The sequence below is a fragment of the Corvus kubaryi genome, unplaced genomic scaffold, assembly GCF_017639235.1.
Source record: "Corvus kubaryi isolate FWS band 111438036 unplaced genomic scaffold, C.kubaryi_AGA036_p1.0 72, whole genome shotgun sequence".
NCBI lineage: Eukaryota > Metazoa > Chordata > Aves > Passeriformes > Corvidae > Corvus > Corvus kubaryi.
In genome coordinates this window covers 6,250,396-6,272,037 of record NW_024582060.1, presented here as the reverse complement: position 1 = coordinate 6,272,037, position 21,642 = coordinate 6,250,396, and the positions used below count along the sequence as shown (strand labels likewise).

The following is a 21,642-nucleotide window of genomic DNA, read 5'->3' as shown; positions in this document are numbered from 1 at the left end:
CCCCCCTTCCTGTGGCCCGGCGTGTCTTGTTCAGAGTCCCTATGTCCTCCTTTCCTGTGGGGGGGCGGGCCTGCATCTCTGCTACACATAAAATACCTTCTGAACATAATCTGGTGTCCTGCCACATTCCAGTAAAATTTACATGAGCCATATCAAGAAACCAAATAACAATACAAAAAATAGAAGTATGTAGTAGTCCATAAATTCCTACTCATTCTCCTGCCAGGTGGTAAGAGCTGGGCACAAAATGGACCCAAACCTAAGGCTCAAATAAGCCAGTACTGGTATCATGCCTATTTTAAGATGTATCTCATCAAAAAAGCCAACTATTGCAGAGAGAAAATTAATGTAATGTGCTCTGATCACTGAATAATTCAAATATATAGTCACATATATAGCAAAACATCTTTAAACTTAACAAGATGAATTTTAATAACAAAATTCATAAATAAAATGAAAGGCCAGCAGGTGGACAGCATATAAAGGATAAAGCTTTCTCAAGAAGCAAAGGTTTCACTGCACCTGTAGATGGAAGTCTTGGTATATAAATGAGTTCACTGCCAGAAAAACCTCTGCATGGAGAAACAATCTCCTTTGAGTATCTTATCGGTTATATAAAACTACAATTAAAAAAACAAAGCAAACCTAACTGTATTGCCTTTGGGCAGACTAGAACCTACCGCTCTTTCTATTTTTACACCCCCAGCCAGGCAGCTCATACGCCCTGAAGTCACTTACAGCCATCACAAGTCTGGCGCCCCTGTATCTTCTCATCTGTGCCCACTTCCTTTAATTATTCTTTTGCTTGCAACTGTTCCTGCTTCTAAAGCAGTAAGTTTATGTTGCCATAAATCAGATGAACATTGACTAAAAAGCCCATAAAATTTCCAGGGCCTCTCTGTCCCTCTTTGCTTGTGCTTCCCCAATTCCTCTTTGAGATCAGCCTTTTTGCTTTGTACTTTGCAATCCCACAGCATAACATTTGTAGTTGTGACCTGTAGGTACTGTAAAAATGATACTTCAGGGAGAGCATTTCAGTTGTGCAGCCAATGAGTAGAAACATGAGCTCTTGTAGTACCAAAGAAAGAGAGTAATGGATGCTCAGTCACTTTGGATTTGAAACACAAAAGTTGAGTCAGGGCAGCTGATCCTCTCTCTGCCTGTGGGCCAAACTGACACTTTGCAGCCAGATCCAGTCCTTCCCTTTCTCTCTGTTACATTTGGAAAGGTCAGCAGCATTTGCACCGACTGAGACAAAGCCCATTTGGCATGTGCATTATTGCAGATAAAATACACAAAAATCAGGCTCACCCAAGACAGCCTGGCTGAGCTGCTTGGCTGGAGACATTCAGCAAGTCCAGGGTGACCAAAGCCCACATCAACAGGGGACAGAAAGCAACTGGGACAGAAAGCAACTCCTTGCTCTGTCTTGACTCACTTCAACAAAGGCATGTTGCCCATCCTTTAGTTAATTACTTCAAACTAAACACATTCCAGCTCAAGTTTTTCAGCATAAATTTGATTTTCACCATCATGTATGTTTGCATCTTTCCTCTACAGAGCAGTTTCAGAAAGACTGTGGCTTTTGCTTAACTGACCAGCCAGAATAAAGGATGGTCTATTATAGCTTTCCTAACAGGCCACACAAACTGGTCCAATTACACAGTTCTTAACCGGTCAGGATGGAATCATAGTGAAGGTAGGGGTTTCTCTTAACTAAATATTAAGCCACATTTTAGTTTTGATCACTCTGCTGCCAATGGCTAGGGATTATCCAGGACTGAAGGGAAGACTCATGCTCCAAAAGAGCACAATTTGTCAGGTTTCTACAGATAGTATTTAATCTCCTAGTTTATGAAAAGCACTGTATAACACAATTTCTCAAATAATAAAAGAATTATTAGTTTCTTTCCCAAAACACAGGTTTTATTTCACAATATTTAAATACCTCTTCACCTTTTAGTGTACAGTGTTTTCCACATTTCCAATAACGAATGTTTATCACATTTTCATTTTGAGTCAATATATGTAGCCCAATAAAGAACAGAGTTTGCATATTAAAGTAGGCATGGGGAGCAGGAAAAAAATGAAGGAAGACCAAAAGGGAAAGCACTAAGGAATTCCCCCAAATCCTAACTAAATATAACTCAAAGGCAGACAGGGAGGTACTATTCAGACAGCAGACTTAATGGAAATAGAAATAAAAGCTGCTTAATAGAATGCCTGTAGACCTAAAATTTACATCTATATCCAAGACATCAAGAAAAAATATCACATATTACAGCCAATATTTCACTGTATTTCTCCAAGCAGTTATTAATTACAGAGAATTACTGAGAAGAGAGTACACTGCTAGCAAAAAAATTAACGGAGCACTTCCAAAACCAACAGGGTCTAAAATCAGTCCAACAAAACAGAGTGTTTGCCCTAAGCAAGGTACCATTTTCCCCTTAAAGGGGTTCACTTTCTTTACACAGCTCTAGCTTCACATTCCACCCTGGATCTGCACAGCAGCTGGCTCCCATCTAATCCTTCCTAGAATCTTCTGCTCTTACACCTCACCTTTTGCTGGAACCAAAGTGCCATTTTCTTCCTCAGGGTGTTTCTCCTTTTATTCTCAGCATGCAATAAGGGGAAAAGCCTGCAGACTCTATACCAAACTCCCTTTCCCAATCTGAATTTTTTTTTCCTGAAATAATTACAAATTATTCTACTTGCTGCAGGCTATAACTGTAAGAGCAGGGAATTTGCTTTGAAACAGCACCAGCAGATGGACACAAAATCTCTGGCTAAATGAAAAATGTTGTGAGCAACCAAGAAAAACCAAATAAGCTCCCAAAATTTAATAGGGACCCTGAATGAAAAGCACAAATCACACAGCATAATCATAAAATAATTCACTGTTACCCAATACACCATTCAGAAAATCCAGAAAGTGTCAGAGAATGTCTCCATTTTACATTTACAATTAGAGCAACATTTTCTCTGCCTTTATAATAATGGCAGGAATTTAAACTTTAAACAAATATTTATATTATGTACGTATTTTGGAAAATATCATCTTTCTCCTGATCACAAAGTATGCAGAAAGAGATGTCACATTTCCCAGGTTTTTTTTGTGGCTGGCAGTTCTTTCCTTTGGATTTCTCCAACACCATTCGTGATGACTATTCATGAGAAGCTCAGTGCAAGCAGCCACTCTTGTAACTGACAGCTTCTGCAAGTGAAACTTTACAAGGGATTTGAGCAGCTAAGGAATCATCAGGGACAGCAGTCCTGGACACTCACCAACACACAGCTCTGTGTTCTGTTTAATAAAGGTCCACAATGGTGACAAGGTACATTTACAAGCTACCCATGACCATTAGTGCCCAGTCTGGCTTCTCCTGATTGCTGAGTATTGACCAGTTTCTCCACGGGAGGGGAAAGATGGTGCAGTCAGTGCAATATCTCATTTCTGCTTCCAAAAATTTTAATTCCTGAAATCAAGGGGTAAAATGACACAGAGGGGTAGACTAAGAGGAGCCACTTCCAGCAGCTGGAATTACTGGTTCATGCAAAACTCTGCAACATCAAATTTTGTTCTCATAAACTGAAATGGAGCATTGAATGACTATTTCCACATAAAAGCTTTTCTCTTTTGCACATTTCTCCCTTGGTGGGTCAAAAACTTGAAAAAATAAAAGGAGTAATGTAATCACTCAAAGTCTGAGGAAAAAAGAGGAAGCAACAGAGCTGATAAAAAAAACCAACAGCTGAAGTATTACATTCAAAAAGACAGTAAAATGAAATGTCGTAACACCACCAAAACCTTTTAAGCTTTTCAGCTCAAAGCAAAACTGAAAAACGAATTAACTGATAATAAATTTATATTTTCATGAAATAGCATTTTTAGTGGAAAAGCACGCTGTCAGAAAATGCTGACTCAGCTGTAAGAATTTTATCTACAGATTGCTCAGAAGAAAATATTTCATTCAGAAATAAATGACATTTTACATATTAATTTTGGACATATTTATTTCTGTATTACATGAAATACAGCAAATTCCCTATTTAGTTTTGACTTACATTATCCTATAAGTTAGTCACTGGTTCAGGACTGAGAAGTCTTCTGCAATCACCAAATTGCTCAAGCCCAGCAGACTGATGTGGATGGAGACATTTTTATTTATTCCAGAGGAAATATTTTTTTGATTATATCAACATAACTGTGGTCTTTTACATTCCTGTGACGCGATGCAAGTGGGGGGGGGTGGAAAGAACATTGTGTCCATCCCGATCGCGTCCTTACCAGAGCAGCTCCGGGGGGTGCCATGCAAACGCACTCGGACACACTCTGACACACCGTAGTAGGTGGATACTCGCTGCCACTCACACACACACACAGTCGGATAGCTCCTGCAGTGTCGCCAGGGACAAAGAGGCGGGAGGGGTCCTTTGTATGGAGTTCTGAGGGGTTTATTGGGGTCCCTGCTCGAAGGAATCCAGGGACAAAGAACAGAGAACACTGAGGGGTCCGGGTTTTATCCAGATTGGCACCGGGGGTGGACATAACATCAGAGACCAATGTTCTAGGGGCCAAGGGGTGGGTGGAGAGGACATGGGGTGACAGGACAGTGACCACTGGGGAAGGTGAGAGGTGGAACAAGGGAACCAGGAGCCAGTGGGGTATCAAGGAAAGGAGAACTATCTAGAACATGGACTTAAAAAGGGTGAAAGGGGGTGGTCTTAGACCTCTGAGCTTGCCCACCAGCAGACCTCCACTGTTTTGGAGTCCTGAGGCTCCCTGGCCAATCCTATGGTGGCCTCAACCACTGCAACACTCCTGTTACATCCCCTAGGCATTTCAGAGTATTAACCATATTTTGTGAGTTGTTTTAAGCTTCTGTATACTTTTGAAAGGAATATTCATCTTCAGAAAAATCGCTTGCAAGCAAGCTAATAATAGACACCATTCTTCAAAGCAAGAGCCTGAAAAATTTAGGCAAGTACATTTCTTGAAACAAAGACAGAAGTAAAAAAATACATTTAAAAATTTACTGCAGATAAATCCTCCTTATTTTTTAAGCCTACCAGGATTTTTTCTGATAAAGGCCTACAAAATTCCTCTGGGCAAAATGCATAGGAGTACCACATCAGATTAGAGGCAGTGGTACTTGCAAGGAAAGAAGGAGCAGTAGTGAATAGCATTGTCGGAAACAAACTGCCCATCAATTCGTTAAAGGGATAGCATTCCTGGGTTGGAACATCCTAGGGCTGGAACATGATGAAAATTCCTCTTTTCCATCACCAACCCCACAGTAGCATCTGCCCACCCCCTTTGCAGCCTGCTTGGCAAGCCTAAGGGACGCTGAAGGCGCAGCTCCTTAGCTCATGTTGTCCCCCGGAAATTTCTCTCTTCAGGACTTCCCAGGTCTTTACTCTTGATCTGGCCAACTGATAAACTTTAAGGACAGGTGTTAGGATCCTGGGATCCAGTGGAGTTGCAAAGACTATGACTTCTCTCTAACATCTCTGAAGGAGCCCATCCAGCATGCTGCTCTTTGCTGTGAGAGGAGGTAGGACACCACCATGGCCAAGCAGAGTGCTAGATTTAATCCAAAAAACCCCACATCTGAAATCCCAAATCCATCACAAAACAGTGACGTCCCTCTGCCAGCCCAAGTGGGGCTTTCCTGAAACCTTGGAGAGGACACACACACTTTGAGCACCTGTTGCCAGTATCTTTGTGGTACAAAGTTCACAGCTCTGCCAAGGATTCCAGTTTTCTCCAATAAACACTACAATATTGTAGCAACAAATCACACTAATCATCATAAACAAGACTTACAGCCACTGCTCTGCAACACATCATAAACTGTCTATCCGTCTCCAGAAATTCACTCCAGTCGGGAAGCCCCTTTCCAGCCGTACTGCAGGAAAAACCCACTTGCCAGGCAGGTTTCAGCATCTATTTTTTTGCTGAGCTTGCTTGGACACAGCAGCTAGGAGCAGCCTGAGGGAGGCAGAGGTCCATTATCCAGTTCATGGCAACAGGGACAAGTGACAAGACAGAGGACCTGGCATCCTGAACAAGACGCAGCTGTAACAGAGCTTCTCTGGATCATGTCAACAGAGACAGGTGCTGCTTCCATCTCCTCTGCCCCACACTGCAGCTTCCCCTCACTTCTTCTCCGTTAAAAGAAACTCTCTCAAAGTAATAACTCTGTTTTTGAGATCTAAAAACTACTTTTAAAAAAACCCCTAAAACTTCTTTGATGTTTTATTTGCAGGGTGAAGTTAACAAGTAAGAACTCTGCTACTCATTTAACTGAAACAGCAACAAATAAGAAGCCCTGTGTGAATGACTCAAGACTGACTGGGAGGCTGAATAAATCCTTATACCTTGAATTTGACAGATCAAAGTAGCAGGTAAATCAATTAATACAGCCAGATGTTTGGCTTTCTTTAAGTGTGTAGCCACTTAAAATATTTGTATTCAACATACAAAATTCAATATAACAAAGTCGCTATTTAGTATCAGTTCCTGTATTAATTAAAAATACAAGAAGCAGCCTAGACTAGTATTACATATTGCCAGCACGCAAAAACCCTGCACTTAAGCCAAAGCACCTTTGATGGACATTAATAACCAACCACTTCCAACATTCAAAAACACAGGAAGAATCAACAAAGTCAAGCTGTTGGCTTCTCTTATTGGGTCTCATCGTTTGCCATCAAAGAACTTTATTAACCTGGAAGTAACTTGGGACACCTTCACACAAAGCACTGTCCCACAGATCCGAACTGAAACAGTTGTGGGTGACGGATCAGGCTTACAGTGACTGTGATCCCCAATTGAAATGCGGAAATCACCCTCTTAAAATAGCCAGAACCAAGCATTTTAAAAATCAAGACGTGACCCAATTTCATCCCTTGTGTACATCCCCAAAACAGCCAGGGAAGTATTAACATCTATACAAACAAAATTTTCAGAACATGGAAGTAAAAAAGCAGATGCTTGTTTGGTATTGAAAAATGAAGATACAATTTCTTGATGACCCTTCAGCCTATTTATACTCATTTGTATCATGTTACCATTTAGATTTTAATACTTAAAATGAAAAGAAAACATGGTTACTCACCTGTGGGAAGAGAGAGTAAGTTGCATTGTCAATTGTGACAGAATATAAAAATTCCCCATCAAACCAGAGGTTCTTTCCCATGGGAGAATTAATCTTCGTCATAGCAAAGAGCTGCCCAGGGTCACAGCATTCTTCCAGCAGCTTCCTAGAGAAGGGAGCAAAAGAGAAAGCAGTATTAATTGGAACCTTGTCACACCTTTGTTGATCATCACCCCTCATATCCGTGTTCCTGCCACTCTCAGGTGCTCCAAAGCCACCCTTCCCAGCCAGCAGATGAACCATGGGACAGCTTTCATTTCAGAAAATCTTAGAATAGAGAGAAAAAAAAAAATCTAAATTTTCATTCAGACTGACACAGAAACAAAACCAAGATTCAGCAAAAGAAACTTCACCCTATACAGCCCATTTTAATGGGCAAAATCTGGTCTCCAACACATACAGAAATCAGAGAAGCTCGTTTGAAAATTAGATCCAAGGTACATAAACATTCAGTATCAAACCTTATTTATGAAGAGCAGGCCTCCTAAAACCCCACAGTTACATAATTTACGTATGGAAATTTTGGCACCTCTCTTCAGTTAGTGAATGTCCGTGTGCTACATTCCCAGCAGTATTAGTGCCTGCTTCCTAACTGAAGGCCAGTTTGAGTCATACCAGTATGATGGATATATATAGAGAGAGTGAATATACTTGTTAGTGTCCCTGCTGAAACTCCGTATCTTCTTACTCCTTCATTTCCCAAAAATACTACTCAGCCTTAGTAGAAATTGGAGGGCTTATGAGGTGATTGAAGGTTATCCCGAAAATTCTGTACCACAGCAAACTCAGCAATTAATATCCTAAAATACAGAATGATGAAAAGCTCTAAAGGTCCAGAATATCCTATCTTTCCAAAGCCTGCATAGCACTAGGAAGGGTGACATTCATGTATGTAAAACACACATTGCAGAATTCTGCCCTTACAGTGTAATATTATGTTATTATATACATTCCTCATATATTTTAAAGGTAATCCCAAAAAGACTGGAACCATTTCCAGTAGCTGCACAGGAGCTGTCAGCAGAAAAACATCAATTATTAGTGACCACTAAAATGCTTGGTATAGCTGTTCTCCTCTACAAAAGAGATTTGATTCAGAACCATAAAGTCATTCAGAGAAATTTAAATTTCAGCATTTTTTGAAGTTTTGCTGCTACTTTTCGTCTCTAAAAATAGGTATTTGAAAAAAAACTTTTTTTTCCCTATCAAAAATTTCAGCATTTTTTGAAGTTTTGCTGCTACTTTTCGTCTCTAAAAATAGGTATTTGAAAAAAAACTTTTTTTTTCCCTATCAAAAATTGATTTTGCTGTAACTTCATAATTCTCTGCAAATGTGTATTATTTTTCAGACACACTTCAACTGAAGTAACAATAAGTTCCCAGCAACAGCTTCCTAAGAATGTGGTAGAGTCCACAAGGCTGGAGATTTTCAAGACACAACAGGACAAGGTGCTGCATATTCTCATCTAGGTTCCATTCCCGCAAAAGGTTGGAATATGTGATCATCTGAGGCCCCTTCCCACCTTGGTAGGTATGTAATTATGTAACTGGCCATTGCAGAGCTGGTTTATCTCCCTCTGAGCAGGAGACAGCAATGTGCCAGCCAGATCAGCAATTCCCATTTCAAGAACACCAATGGCTTTATTTACAACCATCAAGGAAAGGCTTCACATCAGCCTTCTGCTGATGCCCAAATAAAGCCTTCATCACAGAACTGTGAAAAACAAATTACAGGAAATTTGAAATCTCTCACCTTTGTGAAACAGTGTAAGACAGGCATGGAATACTGTTCCAAATACAAGATTTGAAAGTGGAGATTTTTCTGGCTGTCAACAAACCAGTTTGCAGGTTTTGTAAAATTATTTCTCTTTCTCAAGTGGAAAGAAAATAATTCTGCATATTTTTCTATCCGCACAGCAACTCTTTCAAAAAACATAAGTTAATCAAAGATCAGCTGGAGCCATTTGTTACAAAACTGTATAACAAAATTCAAAATTTCCAGTGAAATTCTGCAACTCACACCTCCTCTGGAAGTTTGGTCTGAGCAAGAAGCACAAAAAAACCCCCAAATAATGTAGTGGACAATTATCTAGGGAGTGTTTTATATTAATGAATCTTTTCTTAGCCAGGGTAGACTAAAGAGCTAAGGAACATACCTTTGTACAACTCCCTCCCTATTTATTAGATGAGCTATATATCTCTATTCTTTCCCATCCCCAAAACCGCATTCTTCCAGTTCCTGCTGAACCCTTCATTAATAAACCTATTACGAAAAGCAGTAGGGGTCTCCTGGAAGGGCCACAAATAGGCAAGCCACTAGTTCAAATATGAAGCTGTGTGTATGAACACAAAAATCTTGTGTACTCGTGTGTGCTTTCTGTCAGAAAAGAATAATTAGACGTCTCTCTTTCTGATCCAAATCCCAAAGTTACAAAGCAAGAAAAGCTCCATAGGAAAATGTTTATTTAAAAGCAGAATGGATTCAAAGACAAACCTATAGCAGGATACTTTGCAGGATCAGGGAGACTGAATTGTTTGCTGAGCTTGATTAAAATGCACAGTAGAAATGTTATGATAGAATTTGCAGAACTGCAGCAGCTTTTGGCCAGGAAACTCAGTTCACTGCAAGCGTTCCTTCACTCATAGGACATAAACAATATGCTTTTGATTCAAAGTTCTCTCCAATTCCAAGAAGACCTGTATGCAAGAGGACCTAATATTGGGATTGAAAAGGCACTGGGGGCCCTCAGATTCAAGAGCACTTAGGGGACAAACCCCTACTTGTGAAAGACGCAGGAGAAATGTTCCTTGGAGAATCTCACTTCAAGCCCCTCAGATTTCAGTTGGAATTGGGCACCAGGCAGGTCACTAAGCAAAAGGCAGCCTCAGCACTGATGTCTTAACCTGAATCCATCCTCAAAGCCTTCATAAAACTTCCAAACTACTTATTCTTCATCTTAAGTTAACAAGCTTTGCAGTCTGATTTCAGTTTGCAGACAGTTAATGCTTAATCACATCCTGGTTTGACTCAAGTCCCAGTCAATGACGACTCAGGAGCTATTTTGAACATCCCAAATGCAGCAAATATAATATCTAAAAGAAAAAATGGACAATTCCATGGTATGGGTTGTCAGCCAGGAGGTCATAGCTCTTTAGCTGTCTCTTCTCTGCAGTTGGGGGTTCCTGCCTCCCCAGCACAGCACCATTTCTCCAGCTGCTTTGGGATGCTGTCCTACATGGAGCATGTAAGCACTACCAGCACTGTGCAAGGCAGGGGGAGCAAAATTCTTCATCTCAGCTTTTTCCTTTTAAATCCATGCAAACGAGATGTACTACATTAATGTGAAAAAGATCAGACTGATGGGGAGCCACTTGTCAGGCAGCAGCAGCAAGAGGAAGGAACCTTCACAAAGCTTCTCCAGGGAAGTGGTGGAGTCACCATTCCTGGAAATGTTCAAAAAACAAGGATGATCCAGAGCACATGGATGGGGAGAGGACAGGAGAGACTACAGCCTGATGCTGCTCCTGCAGGTCCCAGCAAATGCCAGCAGACCTCTCACTGAACAAGGGCATTGATTCAACCATTGCTCAAAAATGGTAACATGAGACTTATTATTTCATTACCGTATGGCTTTAATGGAGCATTAAAATACTGACTGAGGCTCACATTCAAGTTTGAGGTAAAAATAATTTGTGAAATGAATTGCTTTAGTCAGATTCTGCTCAGCTACCTGGATTTAGGTGGCATCATGCTAATCTTGATCAGGTGACTGCAAAATGGAGCCAGGATCTGACAGCACAGCTGGACATAAACTTTCCCTTTACAAGGCAGTTCCCATTCACCTCAACTTCCCTTGTTTTGCTTTGGGATCAAATGAATCTGAAGGCCCAGAAAAAAAATAGTACCTGGCTTTGGAGTTTCAGTTGCTATCAAGACAAAACCATCAGGTCGTCACTCACAACCAGGGTTTTGTGGAGCTGCTGGAATCCAGAGCACAGGTGGTCACTTGGGTTCACTAGGGAAGATTTGCACAGCTCCATTTCACTGCAATTTATTAATTGCTTCCATCTACATACCCCCCAGTAGAGGCAGGAGGACCTACCAAGATGGAGTCCTCAACTAAATCAATACCTATTTCCCAGCATGTGCAACCCCTATTGGAAATACTTCAGGGATTAGTATCAATAGTGGCTCTGAAACACATCTGGCTTGACCACCTCTAACAGTCTCAAAATTTAATCCTGAAATTCTCCTCATTAGGTCTTTGGTGTAATGTTTCCATAAGAATAACACATCCCCAAGTTTTTGAAAGAAGTTTTGGTGGCAGGGGAAAAACCAAAATCACTGCTTAATAAAATACTGTCTTTAATAAATTTGCACCCTCTTCAGAGTCTGATCTTTTGGCACTTCAGGTTTTGGCTGATTTTTAAATTATTTTTCCTTCCTCCTTTAAGAGATCCTTAAAGGAGGCTGCTGAAATTTCAGCCTCCCCTCTGATGAGCAAAAAGGCTGAAATTTCCTGAATTTCTTGCTATGAACAAAACTTTTTACTCTTTCCATAATTCCTGTGGCTATTCTATCTTTTTCAAGACCCACCCCTAAATATTTCATTCTAAATAAAGCCTGCAAATATTATTTCTAGGGTAGCCACCCCCTGCCAACTACAGGGACAAACTGACCTCTCATTACTCACGCATCCCATGCCATCCAAGAACAGACAAAAAAATCTAGGCCCATCTCTCAGAGTAGGCAGCAGCCAATGCCTGCAGCTGTAATAGAGCTCTCTCAAACTGCCACATAATGGCTCTACTCATGGCCATCTTTTTCTCCAAGCTAGCAGTCTGGGAATTTTATGGCCCTACAGAATGCTACAAAGCCATTCAATAATAGTAAAATTACTGGTTCTACTACAATCAGTGAGCTTCAAGCTACAGTTGGCATTTGGCTTCTGAATATTTTGTGAAAACATTGTTGGGTTTGGTCACACACATTGAATTTCTCTTTCCTAAAAAGCTCAATCTAATACTTGTAACTGGGGATTAGCTTGAAAAATGTACTGAGACTTTGAGGTTTTCGTGGTGTTTAAAGCACCTTATTACTCCAGGCATACCACCCCACTCAAGATGAAATTGAAAATTATCCGCAGCACAACTGTTTGCAAATATGATCTTAAAAATGTCTTCCTAAGAAAGATCACCTGGACAAGTACCAAATGAATAAGAAAATGGCCAATGCAAATGCTCTTGATATCCACAAAAGCATACCAAATTGGGTTTTTGGGACAGCAGTCATGGTTGAAGCTCTAGCTAAAATTAAGACCTTTGCCAAATACAACAACTAAATCAAGAATACATTGCTGTGCACAGGTTCACTTCTGAAAATACTCAGCTACCTAAGCTTGAAGAATAGGTCTAAATGCAATGAAAAAGAAATATGAAAAGAGTGGATATCACAGTGCAGAACAGAGATAATCTGATTTACTCCCCAGGCAAGGTCTCTACAATATGGTAAGATTTAACGAAGACTAATAAAGTCATGACTGTTCTCCTCCTCACATTTATTATTATATTGTTTCTTGATATGAAACTTTCAGCCTATTTCAATGCCCCCTGCAGCAATTTCTGGTGTCTAGACTTTAGAAGGATCATGTAATATTCCCCCAACTTCCTCAAGAAGTTACCAGGACAATAAAAAGGTTGCAGATAGTAAATCATGCCTGGCACTGCAACCTGCATGAAAGGAAAGAGATTGCACTGCAGAGACCACAGAATAAGGACAATTCATGCATACCATCTTCATTAGCTTAGTAATAGAGCTGCTGTGACTTTTTAAAGTAAGAAATTAAACTATAAATTAACAATAATTTGCTACAAATTGCCAAATTAATAGTTGCAGAGGAAGCTATGAAATCAAGCACTTGCACCTTTTCTGCATCATCAGTATCTTTTAGAACTTTTTTCCAGGCTTTTTTGAGGTGCCTAAAAGGGAAACAAAGTATTTTATTTAAACGGAGAATATAGTTTTCACTCCTTACTCTTATTTATCCAGATAATATTTGGGTTTTCATTACCTATTTTAAAATCACTGATCTGGTGCCACCCACACAGTAGAATTCACAGTTCTGTTTCCCAGACTACAAAAGAAAGTTAAAACTGTTTTTGCATCCTGTGGGATGATATGGTTACCCTATCCTTGCTGCCTTGGCCTTGAATGAACAAACCCTGCTGCCTTCTAGAAGATAAAATCTGAGCTGTGAATCATTGCAGCACTTCATCCTAATCTCTGACTGATTTTGTTTAACTCTTTTTTTTTTTTAATATACACGTGATACATTTTTCTTCCAGACACATTCAAAGTGTCATAGAAAATGGGGTTTGATTTTGATTGTACCTACAGATTGGAGAAATACCTATTTAGATTGGAGAAATACAGATGAGGCCAAAATTTGCCAGGACTACCTTTTTGATGGAACAATGTTTGTGAACTAGAAGAAACCAAGATATAAAGCTGAGAGAATTGGGATTTTTCAGCCTGGAGAAGAGAAGGCTTTGGGGTGATCTAATTGGGGCCTTCTGGTGCCTGAAGGGAGCCTACAGGAATGATGAAGAGAGACTATTTCCAAGGGCCTGGAGTGACAGGACGAGGAGGAATGGCTTCAAACTGATGGAGAGTAGGTTTAGATTAGGTATTAGGAAGAAATTCCTCCATGTGAGGGTGGTGAGGCCCTGGCACAGGTTGCCCAGAGAAGCTGTGCCTGCCCCATCCCTGGAAGTGGTCAAGGCCAGGTTGGATAGGGCTCTGAGCAACCTGATGTAGTGGAAGGTGTCCCTGCTTATGCCAGGGGAGTATAATGAGATGATCTTTAAGGTTTGTTCCAACCCAGGCTATTCTATAATTCTGTAACTGAGTGAATAAAAGTCTAGCAGATCACCTGACAAGCTTTTAGTTTACATTTCCTCCTGCCAGTTCTTTTACTTAAATATGGAGGAGCTTTGATCTGAAAAGCTATTGAATCACTTCCTTTCAGAGAAAAGACATTTTGATTTATGCAAACTTGCTTCAAATTCCTATGCACAAAGCCTGTTTGCAAGCTTTGAAACACAAATGTTAAGGTATGAATTATAGAGTATGAATTCTACGACTTGGTCAGATGAAGTTTTTCTAAGACTCTCATATCAGATATATAAAAGAGCTGTATCATAAGGAAACCACCACAAATTGTGACTAGCAATAGCAAAGATATCCAAATTAGTTATGCAGTAAAATCTACTGGAATGCAGGATGTCTCTGAGCTGTCTGTATTGTTCCCAACCACATCAAGGAGAGACAGCAGCAGTGATTTGACATCTCACCTGGGAACTGCAATGAACAGCCATATTTCCTGGAGAAGTGAGGAATCTGAGCAGGAGCTCGAATTATGGTTTCTGGGTGGCAGCCAGAAACCTCACACAATGTTGAAATCCACTGGAACTGGTCCTTTGTTTTGTTAATGCCACCACCACCAGCCCCTAAATACAACTGTGTCAGAGAAGACACAGGGTTCATCTCATTTACAGTATTTGAAATGCAAATTGAGATCACTCCAAGCCTTCCTCATAGAGACCACACCTTTTAGGGTGTTTAGTCATCAGACTAAACACTTACTTCCTCTCTAATGGCCATAAAGGAACAACTGCCTTAGATAAAGAGATCTACATTTGATAGCTTTATTCCAGTCCATGAAGCCAGGCCTGCTGCTCCAGATCCTAGGAAGTCAATGGAGGTTTTTGCAGCAAAGGTGAGCTGTGAGAGAGGGACTGTAGCTCTTCTGCCTGTCTACAGCATCCCATGGAAGGATACTGTTTGCCAGCAGCCCCATCCGATGGTTTACCATCTCTGCTCACACATCCTTCACAGTGTCAGAAAGATGAACTGGCACAGCTGCACTGACCGGTGGTTTTGTCACAGAATACAGAGGCAAAGGGGAGCGGGTCAGGGGACAAGATTAATTGCTTCAAGTGCTATCCTTTTTTTTTTTAATCTTATAAACCTGGCAGGGGGAGAGCAGTTTTCACAGATATGAAGTGAAATTTATGAATGGCTGTCTTGCAAAATAGCAGAACCATCAACTGAGACACAAAGTTACACTTCATGAAGTGCTGCTGCAGGAGGGACAAATTAGTTGTTCCCACCACTTCCCTCCTTCCTGCCAATGAAATTGCTGCTTGCTTTGTGCCACCACAAGCACAGAGAAATATTTGGTTTCAACAAGGGCACAGAGTGGCTGTTTTCTCTCAGGAGAAAGAGATTCACTAAAAATCAGTTGAGCAGCTCTAATCTTACATTTGAGCTTGCACTATCTAGAGTGTTGATAGGTCCCACTTGGGTCTAAGCAGTCAATTATCACACCACAGTGACTTCTTCACCTGCTTCTGCAACCCAGATAAAAGCCCTCTAAGTAATGCTCCTTGCAAAAGTGCCCCTATGCTCCAATCCAAAAAAGTCCATAGAGTGCTTTTCACTAATTTGATCAATTCAGTCATGCCCCTTGATAGAAGGTGAACTAGACAGAAAGAAAAAAAAAATTCCTTCATTACACAGATTTTCTAAAAGCAGAGACAACAGAAATGAAGAGGAAAGGAATACTCTTGCACTGGTCACTCCAAGTGGTTTTTGATGCAAAAACTGTAGGTGACCAGGCTGCCATTGACTATACATACGACAGAGGCAAGAATATGTAAAAGTATCACAGGAAAAGGCATGAAAACCCAATATATTTTCAAAGTCATATGAAGGTGCACATCTGGAGGAAAGTTTTAACCCATCACAGACCGATAAATAAATCTGAAGGAATAGACTGAAGGAAGCCCGGTTTTGAAGAGAAACTTGTTCCTCTCATTTCTCAGAAACTGCTTCCCACATCTCATAACTATCAATTGTTTAGGAGGTGAAATGAGTTTTGCCTGGTTGGGAAGTATCCATCTGATGCCTGCCAGCCAGCAGGATGAGCTGATCAGCCAAACAGGAGGCCAAACAAAATAGGAAGTCTTGGGCTTGACCTCTCTCTTTCATCCAGTTTTTCATTAAACTGGTAGGAACTCACTACTTTTCAGACTTCTATTATTCTGCGTAATTTGGATGAAATTTGCCAGTGAGAAAAATTCCTTAAAGTGAGTGGATTATGATTGAGATTCCAGTTATATCACATTTCCAACTGACTGAAAAGGGGAAAATAATCCAATAAATGCTGAATAACGCCTTTCTTTAGCTTCCTTGAAATGGACATTGACAAAACAGTGTGCTCTTTGTTGCTTCTGTACACCCAGAATTATACACTCGTTAAACTGTAATAGTCTGATTTTGGATGAAAGCCAGGATTTAATGCATCACCAAGGACTGACACTGGACTTGACTTACAGCCCTAGATGCTGCAACCACCAACATCACTTCTGTGAACAGCTGATCATCAGCTGGCCGAGGATCCAGAGATATTTCTGAACTGAGTTCAGTGGTCCTTCTGTGTGCTGAGAGATGGCTTCTAACAGATGAACAAGAATGGAAAAATTACCACAGATTAAAATAGAGCCATTTATCTGAAACCCATCTTGAACTTGCAATTCCCCTGTTTACAGGTAAAAGCTTAATTTTTGAGATTTTGCTAATGTGTTTTAAATCTTGCCCAAGTGCTAGGTGCTATAAAATCAGCTTTACTGACGGAAACACTCTGCTAAAGGCCCTAAGTAGATTAAAATACAGACATATCCAAATTGGAACCTCTTTTTATGAGAAACTCCAATTCCAAGTCTTTCTAAGTCTCTTTTGGTGAAGCCACAGAAAAAAGTAAAATGGCAGTCACCTTGCACTCATACTGAACTCCATCACAGTTGAACTCTTTTGCCTCTTTACAGACTTACTGAAATAAGATCTCAACAGCTCTGGATTGAAATGAGTCTGTTCTTACTGGGAAGATCAGCTGAGACACTTTCACAAGTCACCTCCAGACACCTGTTCCAGGAACAAGAAGCCATATACCCTGTTTGTCTTCACACCTTTCTCTCCTGTAGGCCCAGTGAAACCCAAAAATCAAGTTTATTGATGATCACAGGCACTCTGTTATGATAAAACAAAAGCAAATGCTGGACTACACAATTTCTTTTTGCTACTCTCCTACTTTCATTCCCAGTGGCTGAGTGACAGCTGTGTGTTGTATTAATGGATTTGAGATGGTCAAAGCTCCATTTTGCACGCAGGAAAGTGATTTTCTTTTTTTTTTTCTTTCTGAACATATCTCAGTAACAAACCTTGCCTTACTCCCACTAGCACTACATTAGAAAGGACAAAATGCTGATGGAGAAGTAATCTTTTGCCATTTGGTCTCAACAGTGCTGCCAACGTACTAACAACTCTCTGTAAAATGCCTCTTGTGATTACTTAAAGCATTCTCAAACCTCCTCTCTGTCCAATGCTTGCTACGGCAAAGAAACCTCAGGAGTCTCTAACAGGAGGTGGGGAGGAGTCCAGGAGATATTTTCTGACTTTCCTCCCACATCATCTCATTTCTGAGCCACTCTGCTCCTTCACTGGCAACCTCACCTGTGCCAAGTCCCTTTGGACAGAGTCACAGCACCAATCCACTGCTCACCACAACTATCCATTTGGATTCCAGGGTGTATAAAACACTGGGAATTTCCTGGGTCAGACTTAAGCAGTGGGGATCTAAGCACTCCTTGTTTCATCTAAACATGTAATCTGCATTTCTATTACTTAACAGCTGCTTCCAAAGGACATGCAGAGGCTTATCAGCTGAGCTATTCCAGACCCTAAAAAGAGCTGGCAGGACTTCTCCCAACCCACTAGAAAGAACTTTCCAGTGTAATCAAGGAACATAAACTTGGCTTTTCACTACAAATATTCACATGGCGCTGGAAGCAGAGTTTCCAAAACTCACACTTCCAAAGCTCCCAGAAGTTCAAAGGCACCACTACAGCTTGTCAGGGCTCTGGAATAGTCCTTACACATTGTATAATCCAAACAGCTTCAGCCATCAAGGTCATCACATATTTACAACTTTTAAGCCATTGCACACTCTTTTGCCTCTATCATTAAGCAAATGATATTTGGCAGCACTCACTACAAACAGGTAGCTTCACAACACACCACAACGGTTTAGTGGTTCTGGGGCAGGAGGTTTCCTGCACAGGCACAGAAGAAGAAGCAGAAGTAGAAAACAGAGAGCTGGCAGTGAAAAAGAAGAGGTGAGCAGGAGAAAGGAAGCACGTTCAAGTCTATCCTAATCTAAGCAGTTTGCTGTGCTATGCCCTGTGCTGCTGGGAATAAACCAGGAACGCACAAACCCCATTATCCAGAGCAATGAAACAGCTTCCTAGGGAATAAACATGATTTATGTACTAAGCTCTTATAGGCCTGAAATCCTGGCAGAAAATGTAATTTATCCAACTTCCCCCTCTGCCCAATCCAGCGGCATTTAAGAAGCTAACACTCCATGTGATATTAGAATTCCTAAAAGCCCATCAAACATAAACCACAGAGATTACTACATGCTATGACTCCTACCCATCTTTGCCAAGATGTTTTCTTCTCCATCCACCTCTCCTGCCTCTGCCATCTGTTGGATCCACCCCCAGCTATACGATCACATCTCCCCTGCACAGGCATGAGTGGGTGGGTCTGGGAAACCCTGGGCTTCCAAGTGCTGCAGAACAGCTACAGGAAATGTTCCAGGCAGAAATCAAGTCTGAAATTTTACTTTCCCCTTCTCTTTCTGACTGAGTTTCCCATCCTTTATAGATTTTTTTATTCCGAGAGAACCCAGTTACAGGATCCATTAGAGTAAAAGTAGTAAACAGGAGACCTGTTGCTGTTTAGGGAGCTGCCTGGCATACTACAACAAAGCAAAACATGCCACCTTGAAATGCCTGCAATATATATACTTCAACACTATGAAATTCTAAATAAAAGCCAAGCCTGAAGAGTTTGACATATACAGCCACATGTATCACAGGAAACTATTTTGGGTTGAAGTACTGTCAAATTCCTAAGTTTAATTAAATGCTGTGCTTCAGTTTTCACAGACTACCGATAATCCAAAGAAATCTAAATATTAAAAATACTTGAGCTAGGTTCTGAAAAGATCTGAGGGAGGAATTTATAAACCAGCAGTTTCAAACAAGACATAAAACTCACAGCCATGCAGTCTCTCAGGCTAGTGTATCCAACCGAGTTCACTTTTACCCAGGAGTCCACATTCTCAATTCCAGAAGAGTGAGGCATAGTGCTGGGAATAAAAGCCTCTTTTAAAAGACTCAAGGAAATCCCTGCATCGCAAACTCTGGGTCCACTAGTAGATTTATATCTCTCCCCCTGACACCCATAGGAAGAGCAACACAGAGTGATGCAAGCAACCTGGGAGATTTCTGGAGTGTGTCAGGGATAATTTTTGGTACAGGTATTGGTAGGTAAGGTTACAGCTGGATCTACTATTCACTAACAAGAAAGCACTGATTGGGGATATATAATCAATAAAACCACTGGCCCATGAAACACTGCATTCAGGATCCTGAGTGAGGGAAGGAAGGTGGCAGATTCTCTAGTTTATTGATTGAGCTTGAACTCATCAGTTTAGACTGGAAGTAACGCATAACAATTTAGGAACATTGTGGAAACTGCATGTTGGAAACAAGAATCCCACAGTCCCTGGCCCCAAGAGATGGCTGCCAAGGACATTCTCTCTTTCTGACCTCTTTGTCCCCAGTTTCTTGGGACAGCACTGGACTTACTCCACAATGAACTAAGTCTGTGGTTTTCCTTCCTGCTACTGAGTAAAAATAAAAAATGTGCCCTATCAGGCAAATAAATGTCAGTCTCTTGACCTGCACGAGAAGACTTCCACATTCACACCTACAGGATGTGTACTACACAAAAGTTAACTCAACATATCTTTTTCTTTGACTGAGCCTTTCATTACATTCAGAGCTCCCAGGCCTGATACAGCTGATTTGAAAGCATCCACTAACTGGGCAGTCCAACTGCCACCTTCTTAGGTCTCAAATTCATCTTGAAAACTCACCTTGCAGCGCAAGAATGCATGATAAGTTACAAAGCTCTACTGGATCATGGTCAGTTGGTCTGTGCTACTCATTTCAAGAAACGAAAGCAGTGAATTATGTAGAAAAAAAAAAAGGATAGTTTAGAAGCAACAACCAAACAATTTTAGAGAGCAATAATTCCATTTCCACAGTAATTAAACTGTTTACTACAGAGTTGGAGATGAGCTATTTAGTTTTCAACAGCATGGTGACATTTTCTTTTCTGGTACAATGTCACAATCTAAAAATAAACCAGATAAAAAAGCAAATTAGTATAAAAAGGGTATATGAGCTGAAGGGGAAACACATTTTTTAAAGTGATTAAGCAGCAATCTAAGAATAAGACATATATTTAAGAATTAACCATTCTAAGAATACCTGCACTTCCTAAATTAAGCTAATGAAGGTTAAAAAGGAATCGATTATTTAGGTAAGCACCAAGAACATGAAAGGTTGTTACAAGTAACAGCAGTTATTTGGAATGGGGTGTTAAACTAAGTTAGTGAAGACTAAATGAAGTCTCAAAATGCTAAGAACCTGAGACACTGATTTATTTGGGAGATCATACTACCACTACTACATTTATTGCATGACTTTCTCTGCAGCATTTGGTGCCAGGCCTTGACAGAGATAGGAAACTAAACTAAAAGGACCTGAAGTAGTAATTAGTCCTGCTAAAGACATTTCTGTGTTTTCATGCACTGAAATAAAAGTCCATTGTCAGTTGATTTATACTGCACATCTCTCACAAATTTCCTGCAGGTGCCCACATGTATATTCCTACAACCATTGGGAAGTAGGCATATTTGGGGCAGAAGCTACCTGATGGAAATGCTGCAGAAGAGAGAAAAAGACAACACCCAAGACCCAAAATTTCACTGCTTTGCACTCTGCCTCCTGCACAGCAAGATCACTCTGGAGAAGATGCTGGCATTTGACAACCAGAAGCATAGAAGCTCCATGTCTGCCCCCACAAATCCCTCACCTTCACAGAGCTGTTCCAAAGCTTGGAACCAAAACTAGGCCAAGTGCATGTGGCCAAGGAGTTCTGAAGTAGCTGAATATCACCAGAACAGTGCAGCTTGGAGTTCTAAGTACACATTATGTATGCATCCATTTAATGCCAACAATGTGTATGATCCTACTAGAACATACAGTGAGAAGTCATCTCATCGGAAATGCTATGGATGGCATCCAGACAGAACAAAGCATGCCTTTAATGGGTTTATCTTTGGTTTAATGGGTTTGTCTCACCCTAAAACCACAGTAACCAACCCCAGTTTGAGATATGAGAAGTCAAAGAATTGCCTGCTGTAATTCATCATCCCTCAGCTTGAGCTGCTGGTGCCCCAAAGGGCAATCTAATCCTCAGCAAAGTTCACTAGATGTCAAG

At 40.7% G+C, this 21,642-nt stretch overlaps 1 protein-coding gene across 2 annotated transcripts in view; it reads right to left on the bottom strand.

The window, feature by feature from the left end:
• The window catches only part of ST8SIA1 (ST8 alpha-N-acetyl-neuraminide alpha-2,8-sialyltransferase 1), a 129,309-nt gene that overhangs the window by 95,608 nt on the left and 12,059 nt on the right, over positions 1-21,642 (bottom strand). For both annotated transcript variants that reach the window (XM_042050362.1, XM_042050363.1), the window contains exon 2: positions 7,125-7,269. In XM_042050362.1, the coding sequence (XP_041906296.1) occupies positions 7,125-7,269 (145 nt within the window). The remainder of the gene's footprint in view (positions 1-7,124; positions 7,270-21,642) is intronic.